Source organism: Fusarium pseudograminearum, chromosome 3, assembly GCF_000303195.2.
Source record: "Fusarium pseudograminearum CS3096 chromosome 3, whole genome shotgun sequence".
In the NCBI taxonomy this organism is placed as follows: Eukaryota; Fungi; Ascomycota; class Sordariomycetes; order Hypocreales; family Nectriaceae; genus Fusarium; species Fusarium pseudograminearum.
Window position 1 is genome coordinate 7,382,589 of NC_031953.1, and position 19,099 is coordinate 7,401,687.

Consider the following 19,099-nt stretch of genomic DNA (forward strand, 5'->3'; position numbering starts at 1 on the left):
ACAGAAAATGGGGTGCGCTTGAATATTGATAACGTACAACAATTTACAAATCAACAAAGATAACTACAAGCCTCCTCATCCCTACTCAAGCTCTCAATCACATCACCAAAGTATCTAACCACATAATCCGCCGCCTCTTCATCCATCACCTCGCTAGAAACCGTCATCGCGATACTCAATCTCAGACCCTTTGGAGCAACAAGCACATCCGCCGTCTTGGACGGACGATTCGGCAAACTGTACAATCCCGTCTCACAAGCGTGTCCATCAAAGTCACATGTAGATTCCTGACTGTTGGTGAAGTTTTGGAACCTGATAAAACTGCCAAACCTGGCCCCGGACTCCCATGTGGTACAGTTACGAGTGATCTCGCCCAGACCAAGATTTTGAACCGGCATTGTCTGAACGTGCTGTTGTTGCACTTGGGAAAGCAGGTCGTGTTTGTGGGGAGACGATGGGAAGTGTACTCGTACTGGAATGATGTTGAGACATGGGCCAATAATGCGGTCTTCGTGGGGTATTCCGAGAACACGGCCGTGAACAACTTGACCAAACACCACGTCGCCCAAGCCATTGCCGTCCTGGCCTGGAGTGAATAGTTTGGAAATTGTGATCGCCCACGCCAGCTTGACCAGTGTTGCCGTGGTCGAGTTCCGGGGTATCGAAATTGGCCCAGTCTCCAATGTTCCAGTCACCAATTGAGGCTGGTCGGAGACTTGTGCTGACGCAGCCTTCTTCGCAACTGGTAGGCTCTCACTATCCATGACAGTGATGGGGGTATCCTGCAAAACATCCTTCCAAACCCGGTAAGTCTCAGGTGTTCGCTTCTCCCAGACCTGTCGGACATGGTCCGAGAACTGACCACAGGGCGACATCTCTTGTCCCGTGTACGCAGAATTGAGATCATCGCAAATGGTACTCAGCGACATTCCATCAAACAGTGCATGGGGCAGTCGCAATGCCAAGATCATTCGCGAATCCTTCAACTTCAAGAGTTGGGCTTGTATCCCAGGGTTACCATCAATCGGGACACCCATGGAAAGGGAGTCATCTGCACAGTGCTTCCCCATGTCATCGACGTCTGCGTAGTGCGTCAAAGCGACTGGCATATCGCGCAACGTCAATTGGATGATGGAACCGTCGGTGTTTGTGTAGAAGACTGTGCGCAAGATGGAGTGCTTCTGGACAAGGCTATTATAAGCAGCCTCCAGACGCTCCTCATCCACAGCATCAGGCAACGCGATCCAGAGGTAACGACTGTAAAAGTTGTACAGAGTCATTGCCTGGAACTCGGTCGCGGGGCTGGCTTCAATGACATTCTCCAGGACATCTCGTGGAATATGATTTGGGAGCTCGTCGAGAGGGATGTGGCCGCCATTGGAGGCATTTCCAGCCTGTCCCTCGGTGTGTTCCCCAGCCTTAGTCGTCTCCCCATTAACTGGAGCGCATGCCAAAGAGATCTTGTAAAGGACCTGATGCGTAAAGATGGTAGCAACCGCCAGTTCGATACCTCTCCGTCTAGCGAGTGTAGAAGCAGCCATCGCCGAGATCGAATCTCCTCCCATACTGAAGAAATTGCCATTCATAGGAACTGACTGAGCGTCGACATTGAGAACCTTTGCGAAGATTTCCTGAATCTCTCGGTCATGTGCAGTCTCTGGTGTTCCATCCACCTCCACAGTGTTGGTCGTCAACTGGTACTGATCGAGGTTCTTCGATATACTCGCCGAGAATGTCTCGCGCAGGAGACGTCGATTGATCTTGCCTGAAAGACTTAGTGGGATGTTGGCGACGGGAATGAAGTAGGCGGGAACCATGTACGACGGAAGCTGATCCCGCGCAGATGTGTCTAGCGCTTCAATGGTAGAGTAGAACTCCTCATTTGGTGAAGCAATCCACTGTACATCACCTCCCTCAGCCTCGCTTGCGACTTGGCCCCATGCTCCTTCTGTGTGCGGCGCAATGAACGCGACCAACGCAGCCCGATTGTTCTGGTCCGCAACCTTGACGCACTCCACAGCGACAGCCTTGATGTCTTGACAAACAGACATCAAGCAATGCTCAACCTCACCGACTTCAAGTCTCTGGCCGTGAAGTTTTACCTGATCATCCTTTCGTCCTAGGAACTGGAGAGAACCATCAGGTGTCTGTCTGACAAGATCACCAGTCTTGTACATTCTTCCGCAGCTTGAACGGAACTGGGAGAGCCAAGATGGGTTGTCGACAAAGACCAGGTCTGAGCGGGCCTTGTCCTTCAAGTAGCCGGTTGAAACAACAGGACCCTCAACAAGTAGCTCTCCAATTGTGCCAATAGGGACAAGCCTGTTGTGATCGGTTGGATCAACCACCCATGATGCAGCTCCAAAGCTGCGACCGATGTGCGATGGGTGTGTCTCTGGCAAAACGCGACCGATGTGTGAGATGACAGTGCATTCTGCTGGGGCATACATCGCGAAAAGGTTCAACTTGTGTGCCCAAATATCGACAATCTGAGAGGTAAGAGGTTCACCGCAAGAACCCAGAGTCTCCAAAGTTGGTACATCTGAAGGATCAAAGAGGTTGATAACAGATGGAGTCAACAGCGCCCAAGTGGCCCCGAGATCACCTGCTGCCTTCCCTGGATTGTCTCGTCGTTCCTGCTCGTGAGGAACACAGATGCAAGCACCAGCTGCAAGAGTGAAGAGGATCTCTCCGATACTGATGTCGAATGCGAACGAGGCGAAATGGAACACGCGGCTGGCTGCGGTAAGGTTGCCGCGTTCTCGCATGACGGCCGCGCTTGTAGCGATAGCGCCATGGGGGAGCACAATGCCTTTGGGCACGCCTGTTGAACCTGAGCTGAAGACAACACACGCAGGTGAGTCTGCGTGTGGAGAGACAATCGGAGGCAAAGTACCGCACACCTGGTGTTGTCTCTCAAGATACTCCGCCGGCTCAAAGGTTGTGATTGGAAGTGAGAGCCCTTCGCCAATGTGCCTAGTCTGTTCGAAGACAACAAGGATTTTAGCATCGATCATAGAACACATTGTTCTTAGTCGTTGAATGGGATGTGAAAGGTCAAGAAGAACAAAGGCAGCGCCTGTCTTGAGAACTGCCAACATGATGACTGGAGCCCAGGGCGACCTTTCAATCAAGACTGGCACAAAGTCACCCTCCGTGACACCTTGACTGATAAGATGATTTGCGAAGCGATTGGAGTAATCTTCAACTTGTCGGTAGGTCAAGTCAAGGTCCATCGAGTGAACTGCAAGTGCATCTGGTTGGGAAGTAGAAAGTTGTCGAATGCGGTCGTGGACACAAATGTCAACAGATTTCGGCACTGCCTCGTTCCACACTCGCAGCTTCTTCATGTCCTGTGGAGGCACCGTGCTGATGTCTCTGATTGCCACAGATTCCGATGTCATGATCTGTCGGACAACGTGTGATAGTTGACTGAGTAGACCCTCGATGGCCTCTGAAGTGATCAAATCCGAGTCAAATGCCGCCTTGAAGTTGACTCGACCTTCGTCCGGTCGGCATGTCAAAACCAGAGGGTAGCTTGCAAAAGCCGTGGTGTTGTCAGACGAAGCTGCGCTGCCAGTCGAGGATCGAAATACTGCAGAGTCCACCTTCTGCTCATGTGGTTGTACAACAAGCAGATTCTGGAAATTGCATGCCTCAGCAGCTTCCTTGCCGTACTGTCGAATGCGTGATAGACCCGTCTGCTCGTGAGGGATCATGTTGACGAACTGATCCTGGACCTCTGCTAGACCGTCTTGAACGGAACTCCCAGTTGGCAGTTTGATGCGAATAGGCAAAGAAGCCAGGGTCGGCCCGCTGATCTGGTCGATGCCGTCGATGCTGGCATTTCGACCACTGACAGTAGCACCAAACACGACATCTTCAGAACCTGTCTGATGCCACAGAAGAATAGCCCACGCAAGTCTCACGACGGATGATATCGTATACTTGGTCGACATCTCAGCATCAAGTGGGAGATCACGCTCAAGCACAATCGTCTTCGTCGTGTCTCCCACCTTCGAAGCTGTGGCTGGGAAATGCTCGACCTCCAGACCCGAGAATTGCTGACGCCAGAATGTCTCAGAGCTCAGGTGGTCTTGCTGGAGAATGTGTCTCACAAATGGGCTGAAAGGCTTCATCTGAAGAGATTCTCCCGCATAAGCCTGCTGAACTTGAGCAAGAAGTAGATCGAGAGACCATTCATCGAACAAAGCATGATGAATGTCCAGACGGAAAGTCTCCGCACTGAGATAAAACCTGACGAGAGGGCCTTCGTTGATGTCGATCTTGGTTGGGAATCCTGCCACGGAAGAAACAACTTCCCATGGCATGTCGGCGTGGACAACTACCTGGAGGAGTCCCTCTGGTGACTGTACCGCTCGAGTGCGAAGAACTGGGTTGTGTTGCCAGACTTCCTGCCAAGCTTGCTTGAAACGATTCATGTCAACTCCAGAAGCGAGTTGCCAGAAATAGGTGCCAATGTACGCTCGGGAATTCTGTGCCGTCAAGGCAAGAAGTCCCTGCTGCATGTGTGTGCATGGATACGCATCCTCAATGTCATCGACCAAGAGGCCAGCCTCTCGTGCTATCGACTCAACAGTCTTGTCAGAATTCTCGAGCATGGAGAATGAGGCAGGCAGAGTTGATGTAGATTTCTCATCTGCTTGAACCAGGAGAAGAGCCAGTTCTGACAAGATGGATGTCTTGAAGATGTCGGATACAGAGATGAGGAATCCTGCTTCACGAAGACTCGCTACCATTCTTATGGCGGCCATTGAGTCGCCGCCACGTCTAAAAAAGCTATCGTTGCGTGAGATTGTGGACTCCTTGATACCAAGTATCTTAGCCCAAGTCTCTGCGAGCACCATCTCACTATCAGTGGATGGCCCTTCTCCATCGCTCAAATCATGACCGTTGAGCTGTTCATCTTGATCAAGTGCTAACGCTTGAGCAGCAGTGTTCTGCAAGAGAAGTCGGTTGAGTTTGTTGGATGTCGTAAGAGGCATGTGTTGCAAAAACACAAACTCTGACGGAACCATGTATGACGGTAAATCAAGAAGAAGGAATCCCTCAAGATCTAACCTCAAGCCATCCATATCCTTCAGTTGCTCCGGTACCATCTGGGCGGGAGTACAAGTCTCCCGAGAAGTGTCGCGTCCTAGGAAGGCAACAAGCTTCGTAGACCCGCTGTTCCCAGCCTTGACAGCGACAACAGCAACATGGCCGAAGCCTGCTTCCAGTACTTGCGGACATGCGGAAATGTGGTGCTCAACCGCCGTCAGTTCCAGTCTCTGTCCGTTGACCTTGACTTGATGATCTCGTCTTCCTGCCAACTGCAATGATCCGTCGAGATTGTACCGCACCAGATCTCCTGTGCGAAAGGTCCGTTTTCCAGATTGACGGTAACCGTATTCCTGGTAGATCCGCTTCTTCCATTCGGGATCCGATGTGAAGTGTTGGTCCGTTCGAGCCTTGTCATCCAAATATCCACGTGAAATGGATGGACCTTCAATGACCAGTTCACCTAGCGCACCAATTGGTGCTAGCTTGTCCGGCTGATCAATCGCAACGACCCATAATCTGGAGCCACACCCGTACCCGATGTTGCTTGGCGAAACACCTGACTTGATGTTTGACGCCAACGCTGCGATACCAGTACTCTCACTCACACCGTAAGCATTGAAAAGCTGTACGTGTTTGGACCATGTAGAGATATGACTCTCTGTCATGGGTTCGCCTCCAAGGACCAGTCCTCGAAGTGTGGGGCATGATGATGGGCTGAGAGTGCTGGCCATAGAGGGTGTCAAGCTAGCGAGGTTCACTTCATGATCTCTCATGAATCCTGCGAGGTTGTTCAAACGATCTGACTCGGATGGGATACAAACACGACCTCCAAACATCAGCGTGACAAGGGTGTCACGATTGCTGACATCAAAAGAATATGATGCAAACTGCAGCATTCTTGTTGTGTCGTTGATCTGAAGAGACTTTGCGTTTGCCACAGCCATGCAGTAAAACGCAGAGTGCTCCGTGATGATTCCCTTAGGCTTGCCTGTTGTGCCAGATGTGAAGGTGATGTACATGGCATTTGATGTGCTGATGTCGACTGTTGGTGATCCAGGAGTGTCATCCACGGGTATGGACTCCAGAAGCTCACGAACCGAGTCCCCGAGAGCAATAGCTTCGCAGACGAGCTCTTTTGCAATGTCACTGTGGTTTGCAGCGCAAACCGCGACAAGCGGGTTCAAAGATGAACATAGCTCGCGACTGTAATGAACAGGATGAGATGGGTTGATGAAGAAATATGCACCACCGGCCTTGAGAACAGCCAACTGTGCAACGACTGCCCATTTGGACTTGTCGAAGACGAGAGGAACAAAGACTTCTGGACCGACAATACCAAGATGCTGGAGCCATATGGCAAGACCAGTTGCGAGGCGGTCCAGCTCTCGATATGTAAAGTCTCCATCCCAAGCAGACACAGCAATGGATGTGGGGTGCAGTGTAGAGTTTTGAGAGATGACTCGATGAATGGGTTGTGGGATGGGGTCTTGTGCATTTGATAGAATGTTCCATCTGGCGAGTCGGTTGATGTCCAAGTCGCTGCAGAGTTCAAGGTCGTTGATCTGAGAGTCAATATTGGCAACGATCTCCTCGATTGATTTGGCAACGGTGGCGGCGATCATCTCAGCCATGGCAGATATGACTTTTGATGATCTGTAGTATACCTTGATACTTGGCACATGTGCCTCTACCCGTTGTGAAAAACAGACAGCGAGATCAAACTTGGTATTCTTGTGAGTCTTGACTGTCAATTGAATGTATTAATGGGGGGACTTACCATCGCCGAAGGGTTCGTGACCTCAATAAGGTCTTCGTGTGTAAGGACAACCGAGATGGCATCCCAAAATGTTGTTCGATTCTGTCCAATTGACTCAACATGTTGGAGATGGAACAGACTTCGAACAGGTTGCGTAGGTGAGACATGGCAGCAATAGTTCCTCAGTAAATGTTAGCAAGGCAACAACGACTACCCTAGACCACGTACCTTTCAGGGCCCAAGCAAGTAAACGAAACATCCTCAGAGCCAGTATAGCCTCTAAGACATAGGGCCCACGCAGCTTGGATAAGACTCAAGTGACTGTGGTGCTCCTTGTGTAGCCAGTTGGTAAGGGCTTTGTTGGTCAAGCCTGAACACTCAACACCAACGGTATCCCATTGTGGTTCCAACTCGTGGAAGTCAGTTGGGGCGCCAACCTGGGGCACGAAAATTGGTGATACTGCTGCTGGGGGAGCCATAATGTGTGGAATTCTAAAGCATAAACTTTTCACTAATTTGTTGGAAAGATAAAAATGATGGAAATGCAATATGGGCTGGCAATAACGTAGATTGATAACCCTTACACCTGTCTATCGACCTGGCTAAACTTTATAAAATACAGCCTACACATACGGGCTTCAATATCTAATGGTACATCGAGGCCTGGAGGCAAAGACCTGCGAAAATTGCCAAATCATGTTCATATTCGTTTCAACATTCTGCATGTCGGATGCAATGGCGTGTCTCTATCTGATGGTCAGCGAGTCACACAGTTACTTCCAGTATTCCGTTCCTCTCAACCGAGTAAGCAAATAGGCCTCGCCCGCGCGTAGAAAATTCTCAAACCGCACTTCCGCCAATAGGTCGCTGTCCATTCACCCGACTGACTTGGTGCACGTAGATAACAGCGGCCGCAACTCCGTATTCTCTCACATAAGATACCTTATGGGGCCAATGCTACATCACCGCCACGGTTAAGGTACCCTGACGATGTGAAACCTTCATACAAGGAACTGAGTCGGAGACTATGCCTTGTCAGACTGACGCCGGGGGAGTGAAGTTGCCCGTATCCAGCAATGTTGTAAAATGCCCGCAACAAGTAATCCACTGTAGATGATGTTCCATTAGCTATGAATGCATCAGGAATGGCTTCACTGCTGATGGAGCTCGTGAAGTGGATATTTACGTAATTGCTATTCAGACATATCTCAATAGATCTCACCGGCGGGATGATGACAGTACATACAGAGTAGTAAGCAATCAATCCACTTTACTTCGGTGTTTGATTAGGCGAAGTCGCGAGACAGGGACAAAGTTCATTTCACCTATCAAGGTCCACCTACCGTGCCAATCGGCACTTGAAATCGACTAGTCAAGTTTCAAACGAGATTAGTTTAAACTCTGTTCGATCTATAGATAGCGTTGCATGTGGGAGATGTTCGGGAGCACAGTGTACGAAGAACGACAGGGGTACATGAGTCTCTGGACACACGTGTGTTCTCCACTGGTTGAAAAAGCTTGTGTTGAGCTATTATCCAGACTAGGGGGATAACGCCCGATTCCGTACCGGGCCGTTGCGGGCCGTTGTAAGCGTCCTACAAGTCTTGGCCGGCCTAAGAAATGGCAACAATGTAGCATTGCATGATGCGATCTAGTCTGTGGGCTTCTTTTTCTGCACGATATCACTCTGTTGAATCTCATCTCTCGGTGTGTCCGACACTAAGTTGCGGTTCCGCGATTTAAACATTGACAAGGGGGGTGTAGGGTGAGATTCAACCGGGCTTGTACAGTGTTTTGAGTTTCGTCTGCCAAGGTTCTGTACCTTTTTCCCCAGTCAACTACGTATGCGGCAAACCTCCGCGGCTAATTCCTGAGGGGCCTTAGTATTACATACTCGTGGGGATCGTGGGGGTAGTAGGATCGGTCTCAAGCTACGGCTTACCGGGAGTCAACGTCCGATGTCGGGCATCTTGGTGACCTACCTTAACTGTATGTCAAAGATCAGTGTGTGCCGCATCCAGTGTACCATTTTCCCCTCCAAGTATTGCAATTATGTGTGGAATCAGTGCCTTCATTACCCACCCTGGCCAGTCCAGGTCGCCCGTGTTGAACGGAGACGTCAAACATGTGGTAGAAGAACTGGAGACCAGCCTTGATCTGATTGCTCATCGTGGACCTGATGCACGAGGCCGTTGGTTCAGTGATGATCATCATGTTGGTGAGTTTTGACATATCGCATAGACTCTTGGCGATGAGATGATCTAAATTGTGACAGGTCTCGGACATGTTCGTTTATCGATCATAGATCTCAGTCCCAGTGGAAACCAACCGTTCCACGACGAACAAGGTGGTATCCACGCTGTTGTGAATGGCGAACTCTATGACTACGAGCGCTACAAAGAGCAGTTAGCAGATGAGTTCAAGTTTGTGGGAAACAGTGACTGTGAAATTGTCATTGCGCTTTACAAGCACTATGGCCTATCTTTCATTTCTCACCTCAGAGGAGAATTTGCATTTGTTCTATGGGATGAAAACCGTCAGCAGCTCATTGCTGCGAGAGATCGGTACGGTATCAAGTCTCTGTACTACACAGTTCACCAGAACAAATTACTGGTTGCAACTGAGATCAAGTCGTTTTTGGCGTTTGGCCTGCAGCCGGAGTGGTGCGTCCGATCGCTGCGAGACCAGAGCTGGAGAGTTGACTCCACTACTTTCTTTGAAGGAGTTTACAAGGTAGGTCAATCTTGCAGCACAGCTATCCCATGACATGCATCTAACTAACATTTACAGGTCCGGCCCGGACATTATCTCATTGCTCGACCCAATGAACGGGAAGAACAACACCCATACTGGGATCTTGAGTATCCCGACAAGGTAAGAAATTGCCAATATTATTATCTTGTCTCATTACTGAAATTGTGCAGTTTGCCAAGGATCTGCGATCCGAGGACGAAATTACTGAAGGTGTCAGAGAACGCCTTCTAGAAGCTGTAAGGATCCGTCTCAAGGCAGATGTTCCTGTAGCTGTCTACCTCTCTGGAGGAATTGACTCGTCCTCTGTCGCTGGAATGGTGTCGCACCTCATCAAGCAGGGCACCAAGCTCGGCAATGAAACGAGTTTATTGCCGTCGAGTATGAAATGCTACACCGTCCAATTCGATGAGGGCAGCGGGGCAGACGAGTCAGGTAAGCAACCTTGGTTCTATTTTTATCTCATTGCTGACAAGATGTAGCAATCGCTCGTCGCACGGCAGATTTCCTCGGCGTCGACATCCATCTAGTCAAGATGGATGAAGAAGCTCTGGTCGCGCGATTTGAAGACACGACATGGTACAGCGAAGTACCTCTTCCAGACCTGAATGGAATGGGCCGATTGGCTTTGGCGGAGGCCGTGCACGCCCAGGGTATCAAGGCAGTAATCACTGGTAAGTAACCTACTATACCTACTCTACCACGATTTCTAACTTTTATGCAGGCGAGGGCTCTGATGAGCACTTTGGGGGCTATGATGCCTTCAGAGCTGATTCGCTAAGCGAACCTGACCACTCGTGGCCTGCCATGATGACCGATACTGAGCGTCAAGAAGCACACGCTCTAGCCAGCAAAGAAGCTCAATATGGCATTTTCGGAGACTTCACACCAAAGGTGCCAATCTCCACAAAGAGAATGTTTTATTCTAGCCACGTCACCAGTTCTATCGCGAGAGTCGGAAGTCTACCGTTCTCCGACTGGACCAAGGTCTACGGCAACAGCATTCCCGAGACCACCATGATTGAAGGTTTCGACGGGAGAGTCCGCGACAACATTCTGAACCGTTGGCATCCCGTCCATACTGCACAGTACATGTTTGTCAAAACATTCATGCCTCACTTCATCTTGCGATACAACGGAGATAACATCGACATGGTTCACCAAGTCGAAAGTCGTTGCCCTTTCCTCGACCATCATTTGACCGAGTACGTTAACAACGTGCCTCCCAGTCTTAAGATGAGATACAACGCGAAGGATAAGACTTGGCGTGAGAAGCATATTCTTCGGGAGGCTGTCAAGCCCTTTGTTACTGATGAGGTGTACAACATGAGTAAGAAGGCTTACATGGGTCCGAGGAAGTTTTGGCCCGGAGGACCATTGCACAAAAAGATTTCGGAGTTAGTGACAAAGGCAAATGTTGAGAATCTAGGTTTTGTAGACTGGCAGGCTACACAGGATGCTATGGATGGGGCTTTCAATAAGCAGGAGGGTCTGGCGCTGCGCCGTATCATTACCGTGGCACAATTCGTTGTTTTGGGGCAACGTTTTGGTGTCAAGAGAGCCTCTGGACGTAGCTAGTGGAACACTGAATGAAGAATTATTTTTGGTCTTACTGAACATAACTAACTTGTCTGCGTTTGCGTGAACATGAAATACTAGGAGAGTTGTCGATGGCGAAAAATACGGAAACACCAAAAAATTCACTAGAGAAACATGTCACCACTAAAGTTTGTCGCAATTTGAGGTCACATATTGTTCAACTTTAACAGTTCAGCTGTACTAACTACCTACCTAACATGTTGCCATCACCAGAACGCTGCAACGCGAACCTCAATGCTCTCTCTAGCTTCTGCCTTCTCATCCTGGTCCACCAGCTCAAAAGCACTGTGAACAGCTCCTCCCACTCCAAGATCCGACTTGCCCTTGCCACCCTCCAAAGGTGCTCTTGCATGCGCTTCCATCTCGTTGTCAAACAATTGAATCACCAAAACATCAGAAGGTTGTTGTTCTGAGATATAGTGCCAGGCATGCGATGTCTTTTCTGCATCTCGCGGGGCGTAAGCCAGATAACTTTGAGTCTGGTACGTATCATCATTCTTGTCAATGTTTTCCTCGTCTCTACCAACGATGCGGTATAAGTGAGAGGGAATGTTGTGGTCGGTGGGCTCACGCTGGTCGCAGGGCACGTAATCAGATACAGGGAACGAAGCAGCTGAAGACAAAGCCAGAGGGTCGCGGTGGACAGTCTTCAAAGGTCGCCAGATGGAGAATAGCGCGAAGTGAGGAACCTTGCCACTGTGATCCTTGAGGTCGTTCCATTCAACGCCAGACTCAAGCAAACGGTTTTCGGCCTCAATGACCTTCTCAGCTGCGAGAGCAACTTCGCTGTGATAACGGCGAATATGGTGCCTGGCTCCCTTGGGTGTACAGTCCAAATGCACCTTGGGAGCTGGGCATACGCCATCCTTTACAGAATTTCCAAAGATTGGTGGGAACAAATGAGACGTGTCCTCCGAGCCAGAGGGCTGTGTGTCAGCCTCCTCTTCGGCAGGGGCTGAGTCATCACCCTCGCTGTACAAGCGGTTTCTGACAACTGCAGCGGATACTACAGCCTTCTTGCATCCTGTCACGCTCTTGACAAACTCTTCTACTTCTGGAAAGTAGATTTGACGAAGAAGTTTCTCATTGTTCCAACTTGCTCGACTGTAAGGGGTCGAGTGCAAAGCTGAATCATGTCGACGGGCAGTAAAACCATGAACATCAAGTTTGTACGGCGAGTCTTGTCCAAGGTCCAAGGATGGACGAAGGTCTGTCAAGGGTAGAGTGACAATATCACCAAACTCGGACAGTGATGGGAGCAGATAGGCTTCCTTGCTTGGAGTCGGCTGACTTCCACGGGTCAGATAGCGAAATCTACCCTGATGAGGTTTGTTTGCCGTAGTCATGATGGTCTCAATTGATAAGAAGCCTGATGAAGATAATAGTGATTCGCCTTCAGAAGTATATTCAGTCAAAGCTTTTCTGAATGAGGGCAAGTCCTTGTTAAAGTTGATCAGGTCTATTATTGTATCACTCTATCTTTCCGATGTCGCACTCAATGACGCACTCAATCACATTAACTGCAGAGCAATGATTGACCTGCGCTGATGTCGAACGATATGTATCAGATGAGATGCATTTTGGGATCCAACCATTCCCCCACACAAACCCATGTTTGTTTGCAACTGAATCAAGGATATGCCCAGCCCCCCACGATACCCCATATAACCCTTTTTTTGAGGGCACTGACAAAAGATCGTGGGTCTGCCAAATGAGGCAACGATGCGACAGCGTTTTATATGACTCACTTGGTGTTGGTTGGACAAGTTCCCATACGCGAGTCAGGCCTGCCATTGCCATGGATGTTGGTACTTCGGCCAACACTCGGGCAATGAGCAAAGTCTGTGACCCTCCGCGACCCCAGTTTTGTATCCATCGGCACTTTAAGAGCGCCGACACTAACAAGGTCTCATCCCCCCCGTTAATTTGTAGCGAAATTCCTTTTGTCCGTGAATCACTCACTGAAAACATCCTGTTTCGACTACTTACTTCGACTTACACCTCCCCCTGCTTAAAGAGTCGTATTCTATTCGTTTTCCCACGGCTCAACTAAAACTCAAAAACACTATTCCACTTCCATCATGGCCCGAATTCTCATTACCGGATCTACCGACGGCTTTGGCTTCGAAGCTGCCCGCCAGCTGATCGAGCGAAAGCACCAAGTTTACCTCCATGCTCGCAACCAAGAGCGCGCCGATGAAGTCAAGACCAAGCTGCCAGGTGCTGCTGGTGTTCTGATTGCCGACTTGACTACCGTTGCGGAAACGCGCAAGCTCGCTGACGAAGCGAATGCGATCGGCACCTTTGACGCCGTCATTCTCAACGCCGGACTACTCTACGGGCCGTTCCGAAAGTCAGATCTTGGTGTCCCAGCAAGCGTCTTTGTCAACCTTGTCTCCCCGTACATTTTCGCAGCTCTCCTCAACCAGCCCAAGCGTCTCATCTTTATCGCCTCTGTTCTACACCACGAGGCCGACACAAGTCTCAAGGACATTTTCTGGTTGGAGCGCGGAGAGAAGGAGTGGAAGGATTTCCCAGCGTACTGCGACGCCAAGTTCCACGTTGTCCTCCTCGTCAACGCAATTGCACGACGTTTCAAGGATACCTCGGTCATTGCTGTGCACCCTGGATACGTTCCCACCAAGCTTGCAGGTCAAGACGCTCCCGGCAAGATGGAGGATGGTATCGAGACATATGTCATGTTGGCTGAGGGTGATTACGATACATCTCTGACTGGTGTTTACTTTGACCCTAAGAAGGAGAGGGCTCAGCCTCATGCCTTGACAGCGGACCTAGACAAGCAGGAAGCTATCGTCAAGGCTTGTAAAGAGCTCACAGGTGTGAAGCTTGCAAGCTCCTAAACATAACTAGCCAGCACAAATACCTAAACAATGCAAACATTCATAAGATGCCGTTGTCCTTCAGTATTTGTGGTTTGTGAACAGGCTTTGAGCGATTTGCTGACCCGATTGAGGTGATCAATCACCGTGACAAATATATAGCGCAAGGCGTGTCTTTCTGTAATCAGCGCCATAAAACTGCCGAAATTACTAGCGGGTCCTTCGGTCTCGCTTAGCTACCTCGGCGATAATCCCTCGATTCGACCGAGTGGTTCATGGATTGTCTCCAGGGTATCAGAAAAGTTGGCCGCTTGAGGTACAAGATATGAGCAAGTCTGCTCATGTTGCTTAGACCATAGGTAATCTGAGGTAATTTATTTTTGTACCAAAAATCTGGGGATGATCTGTTGTATTACCCGCTAGACAGATTGTTCAGAACAAGCTGGGGCGGTTGTGGCTATAATGGACACACAGTAGCGGATTGATCACTAGGATGACAACATGTTCAACCATAGGGACTTTTCTCCTTGCAAGAATATTGCATAATTAATACTCTACTATATGTGACGGCTTGGCTAAATGGCACAGCGCAGAGAGAAGAAACAAAGAGCTATTTACAGTTAAAGCCACCCAATCTAGGCAATGGGAGCGTAGAAGCTAAACATTCCCATGGGATCATAAGCCTCCTTCAACTCCTGCAGGCGGCTCTGTCTCCAGGCCTCGCTTCCGTACCACTCTTTCGGACCCTCATCGCCGAAAGCATAGTTGACATAGACAGGGACAGTGCTACGCCCAGTTCCCTCGTGCAGAATGTCTCGGATCTTGTGGCCAATCTCAGAAGCCTTCTCATCCGTGGCAGTTCCGTTGGACTGGTAGCTCAACAACGGGCCCACAAGAATGTTCTGGTTTCGGTATGCGAAAGCGGTGCTCTTGGAGTCAACAGCCTTGACGCCTTCAGTGGAGTAACCATCGAAAGTGACCAGCGAGCCATTGAAGATAGAGTCGCCTCGGATGTTGTCGGCAAAGTAGTTGAAGGCCTTCTTCTGCGCGGCTGGGTTGTATGTCTCGAGGTAAATGGGGAAACGGGGGTTCATGGCTCCGTTCTTCTGGCAGGGGCCATCCTCAGTGGTCACCCCGACCCATTTGGCAAGATCTGTGTAGACACCCTTCTTCGCGTCAACTGCGAGGGGCTTTAGTTTCTGGAAGGGATCAGTGTATGCCTTGTCGACTACGTCAACGCCCTCTTGCATGAGGAGGATCTGGACAATAGGCTATTTTTACTGGTCAGTCATCTGTCAAAAAACGAAATATAGGCCAAAACTTACACCAGTGGGATCCAAAGCGGGAATGTTGAACCAGTAAGACCAGTTAATCAGGTCGGTAGGCTGTGTGCCATTCTTGAGGATGTACTTATTGATGGTCTCGTACAGCTCCTCAACCTTCTCGCCCTTGAAGGTCAAGCTAGCAAATGCCCAGTTCTTGAACTTGGCATCGTAAGTCTTGGAAGTGACTGAAGTGACAATGCCAAAGTTGTGGCCAGCTCCCTTGAGAGCCCACCACAGCTCAGAGTTCTCGTCAACAGTGGCAAGAGTACCGTTGGAGAGAACAATGTTCATTGACTCGAACTGGTCGGCAATGAGACCGTGACGACCCTGAAGCCAACCATGGCCTCCGCCGAGGGCTGGACCGACATAGCCCACACATTCACAGCAGCCAGTGACTATCAAGATTACGTTAGCATCTCTGCCCACGTTCTCATTTTTGTAGAATTAATGTTTATCTCAGACGTACCTGTCTGCTTTCCAGCCTCCCAAAGACCCATGGTCACTTTCTTGGATGCGGTTCCACCAAGAATGGTGACACTCTTTCCATCTTTGGCGATCTTGACACCAGAGAGCTGGTTGAGATAAATCTCGATACCCTGCTTCATCTGCCCCAGAGTGGTGATCGCTCCATGAGCACTGTTCTGGGCCAGGAAGGGCAGGTTCTTCTTGTTGGCAAACTTGACCTGTCACAGGGTGTTAGCAAAGTGATTGAGGCACAGAGTCTGTGGGTAACAAGGACACGTGGGGTGGCGTGCATAAAAAGCACAAAATGTTTGGACGAAGGGAAAGTTCAATGACCAAGACGGAAAATATTTGCGAAACAATAAACATGGAACTTACAATCTCAACGACATCGTTCTCAGTGGCGGGAACAACGACAATGTTGGCGGTTGGCGTATCAAGGTTGGACCAACGCTTCGAAGCAGCTTCAAAGTCCTCGGTGCCAGGGAAGTAGACCTTTGCAGAGGCTGACAGCTCCTTGCTAAGCGCCTTGTAGTCAACGTCTCGAGACCAGAGGGTCTGAGAGGCCGCAGTGACAGCCAATGTGGCTAGACCGGTAAGAGCTTGCAGATGCATGATGTCTTGGCGAAAGAGGGTTGGTTACAACTGGAACGGAAAGCAACGGCGGGGACTCGGAGCGGATTTATGAATGCTTTCTTCTCCGCTGATGCGTCTTTTCTGGAGTGTTTTCGGTTACGACGACCTCCTTTCCACGACGCGGGATACTCGATATGGCCTGAGCTTACGATGAAGGCTTAGCGGACGCTGCCGATGTTTCCGTGAATAGTTTAGATTTCTCACCATGATGATGCCGTCGTTCTCAAGACGGAGGCTCCGGAGGATTCGCATCCTGACTAGGTGGGAAATGATTCCAAGTAAGAATGCAACGTCTCAATGGATCGCAAGGGGGGCTGGATGGGCCTTGATTCGTGGGTGCAAGTCATACAGAGCCAGGTACAGATGTGAAGATCTGTCGGTCAACAAAAGTAAAAGTCATGAGCAAGCCTTCCCCGTCTTGTTGCATGAATCGTGCAACCGATTAAGTTACATATTGCAACGACAAACCCCACGTCATCTCACCCCAGCTGCCAGGGGACAGGTACAGAGTGGTTCTCAATAAACAAATCTGAGGATCGCGGAACCGTACAGTGCGAGATATTCGGGTGTGTATACTATGTACTTTATCCCATCACTCGGCCGAGGGTCCAGAAATTAAAGTTCAAGCTCATGTCATAGCACGGCACTGGGTCCTCAACGCTACAGTCCGGCAAATGACGAAGGATGGCGCTTTAGAAAGGATCATGCCGAAGGTGATGGCACCGCAAAGATTCTATTGGTCTGGTTACGTTGCGGACTCTGAGTCTCACGATGATGGAAATGGCAGGATTTAGCGATGGATACAAACTGAATCGCGATGGGTATTCGCAAGATAGTGAACTAGAGTCCCACTAATGTGTATTACCTATTGATAACTTGTAAGACCAAGAGACACAGAATCAACTAGGGATAGGTACAGGAACTAAGTCCAGAGAGTAATAATCCTTAATATTGGTAAGTGCAGGGGCGTAGACATTATGAACAGTGGAAAACAAATTATTGCACATCTTTAATTGAAGATCCAGGGTAGCTTCATAGAGCATAAATCCAAGTATTAGGATATTTTATGAATCGACTACTGCAGTACAAACAAAGTGAGAAATAAGATAAGACTTCAGTAGAAATAAAAGTAAAGCATGGGTTAATTTGTAAATTTACTAGAACTGGCACTTCTCCTTGTGTCTCTTTTATTCCATTGCTGTTATAACTGCGCAACCAGTCATTCCTGCCTATTACGTTTTGTGTAGAGCAATCAAGCACTGAACCGATCAAGGCGGAATTGACCAAGAACTGGATCCATCTCTCCCGTTAAGATCTGCTTGCTCACCAATTCTCCAACAATAGCAGCATTCGTGACGCCAGAATGCATGACCGCCACACTGACATTACCAAGCCCCGTCGGTCCAATAATCGGCATTCCGTCGTCAGGTGTTGGTTTATTACCAACAGTAAAATAGTCAAACTCGAGCTTATCGCCTCCAATCAGAGTATTCTGCAACTCCCTGAAAACATCTCGTGCAGTTTGCGCAGGGTCATCGCCTGGATCGTCACCAGGGTTTTCGCATCCGGCTTTGATAACTCCGTCCTTTGTTTGACGCATGTAGAGGTACTTTGAGTTGACGAGGGTGTGAAGTAGCTGTTCTTGTACAGGCTTTGAGTTGACGATTAGGGCTGGTACGGAGTGGATTGGTAGTTTGATGTTTTCGTTTCCTAGGAGAGGCACGCTGCCTAACCCGGCTGCGACAACGACGTGGTCGCCATGAACCTCTTCCCCGGAGGTCAAGACCACTCCAGTGACTTGACCATTGGTCTTCAGAAAGGAACTTGCGGTAGATTTGATGATCTTGGTGGAATGATTCGCTTCTGCATCGGCTACCATCTGTTGCGCAGCCAAGTGTGCCTCAACCGAACCCTCCTCAGTGTAGCAAAGGCCCCATTCGGGGATACTCGTAAACTCAATATCTGGCTCTTTCAATCGTATCTCATTTGCTGACATGCGCTTGACACCATAGCCCCAACTCTCCAAGCTTTCTTGTTTCTGAATGAAAGTCTCTGCTGACTTATGCCAATTGACTGATCCATTCCAGGTGACGGGCAGACCAGGTAGTTCGCGTTCCATTTCTTTCCATCTGTTCAGTGACCGAACACGAAACTCGTAGTAAGATTTGTCATTGGTGGAACTGGCGTTGAGCCACGCAAAAGAAGCTGAACTGGCAGGGCCGCCGATGTCTTCAGCGATGATGGTAACCTTTGTGTGTTGAGCCAAGTGCCATGCGATGGAGGCACCGACGATACCCGCGCCGATAACGATGACATGGGTTTTTTTGGAGGTCTCCATTTCGATGTAGAGTTGTTGTTTTGATGAAGTTTAACGAGTGAGTTGTGATGTGTCGATGTCATGATATGCTGAGATTCACGTTACACTAACCCCGCCTTTTAGTAAGACAGAGCATCAGAAGTGTGTACTGAATTTGCAAATGTCTTTATAAATAACACGCCAAAAAGAAATGGCTGAGAAAATGAAAGGATATTGATTATTAAAAAGAACTTGCAAAAAGCAAGAGAAACTCCCCCGGGAAGGCTCGAACTTCCGATCTCCCGATTGTCTATGAATAACAGTCGGACGCTTTAGCCAACTAAGCCACAGGGGATAGCTGATTGGATGA

The 19,099-nt window shown here is 49.3% G+C and overlaps 6 protein-coding genes across 6 annotated transcripts; 2 read left to right on the plus strand and 4 right to left on the minus strand.

Annotated features, from left to right (window-relative positions):
* Window positions 1-50: 50 nt before the first annotated feature.
* NPS14 lies at window positions 51-7,299 on the minus strand (the record flags this gene model as incomplete). The annotated part of the gene is made up of 3 exons (XM_009264136.1): window positions 51-6,785; window positions 6,842-7,001; window positions 7,049-7,299. 3 exons carry the CDS (start codon window positions 7,297-7,299, stop codon window positions 51-53), a joined length of 7,146 nt encoding a protein of 2,381 aa, XP_009262411.1.
* Window positions 7,300-8,872: 1,573 nt separating this feature from the next.
* On the plus strand, window positions 8,873-11,149 carry FPSE_11018 (uncharacterized protein; the record flags this gene model as incomplete). The annotated part of the gene is made up of 6 exons (XM_009264135.1): window positions 8,873-9,038; window positions 9,096-9,553; window positions 9,611-9,694; window positions 9,745-10,006; window positions 10,054-10,245; window positions 10,296-11,149. The coding sequence occupies 6 exons, from the start codon at window positions 8,873-8,875 to the stop codon at window positions 11,147-11,149; spliced, it is 2,016 nt and encodes a 671-aa protein (XP_009262410.1).
* A 227-nt stretch (window positions 11,150-11,376) lies between these two features.
* FPSE_11017 (uncharacterized protein) lies at window positions 11,377-12,516 on the minus strand (the record flags this gene model as incomplete). Its single annotated transcript, XM_009264134.1, has 1 exon — window positions 11,377-12,516. The coding sequence occupies one exon, from the start codon at window positions 12,514-12,516 to the stop codon at window positions 11,377-11,379; it is 1,140 nt and encodes a 379-aa protein (XP_009262409.1).
* Window positions 12,517-13,251: 735 nt separating this feature from the next.
* FPSE_11016 (uncharacterized protein) lies at window positions 13,252-14,031 on the plus strand (the record flags this gene model as incomplete). Its single annotated transcript, XM_009264133.1, has 1 exon — window positions 13,252-14,031. The coding sequence occupies one exon, from the start codon at window positions 13,252-13,254 to the stop codon at window positions 14,029-14,031; it is 780 nt and encodes a 259-aa protein (XP_009262408.1).
* A 614-nt stretch (window positions 14,032-14,645) lies between these two features.
* FPSE_11015 (uncharacterized protein) lies at window positions 14,646-16,412 on the minus strand (the record flags this gene model as incomplete). Its single annotated transcript, XM_009264132.1, has 4 exons — window positions 14,646-15,281; window positions 15,336-15,730; window positions 15,802-16,018; window positions 16,176-16,412. The coding sequence occupies 4 exons, from the start codon at window positions 16,410-16,412 to the stop codon at window positions 14,646-14,648; spliced, it is 1,485 nt and encodes a 494-aa protein (XP_009262407.1).
* Window positions 16,413-17,685: 1,273 nt separating this feature from the next.
* On the minus strand, window positions 17,686-18,771 carry FPSE_11014 (uncharacterized protein; the record flags this gene model as incomplete). Its single annotated transcript, XM_009264131.1, has 1 exon — window positions 17,686-18,771. The coding sequence occupies one exon, from the start codon at window positions 18,769-18,771 to the stop codon at window positions 17,686-17,688; it is 1,086 nt and encodes a 361-aa protein (XP_009262406.1).
* Window positions 18,772-19,099: the final 328 nt, after the last annotated feature.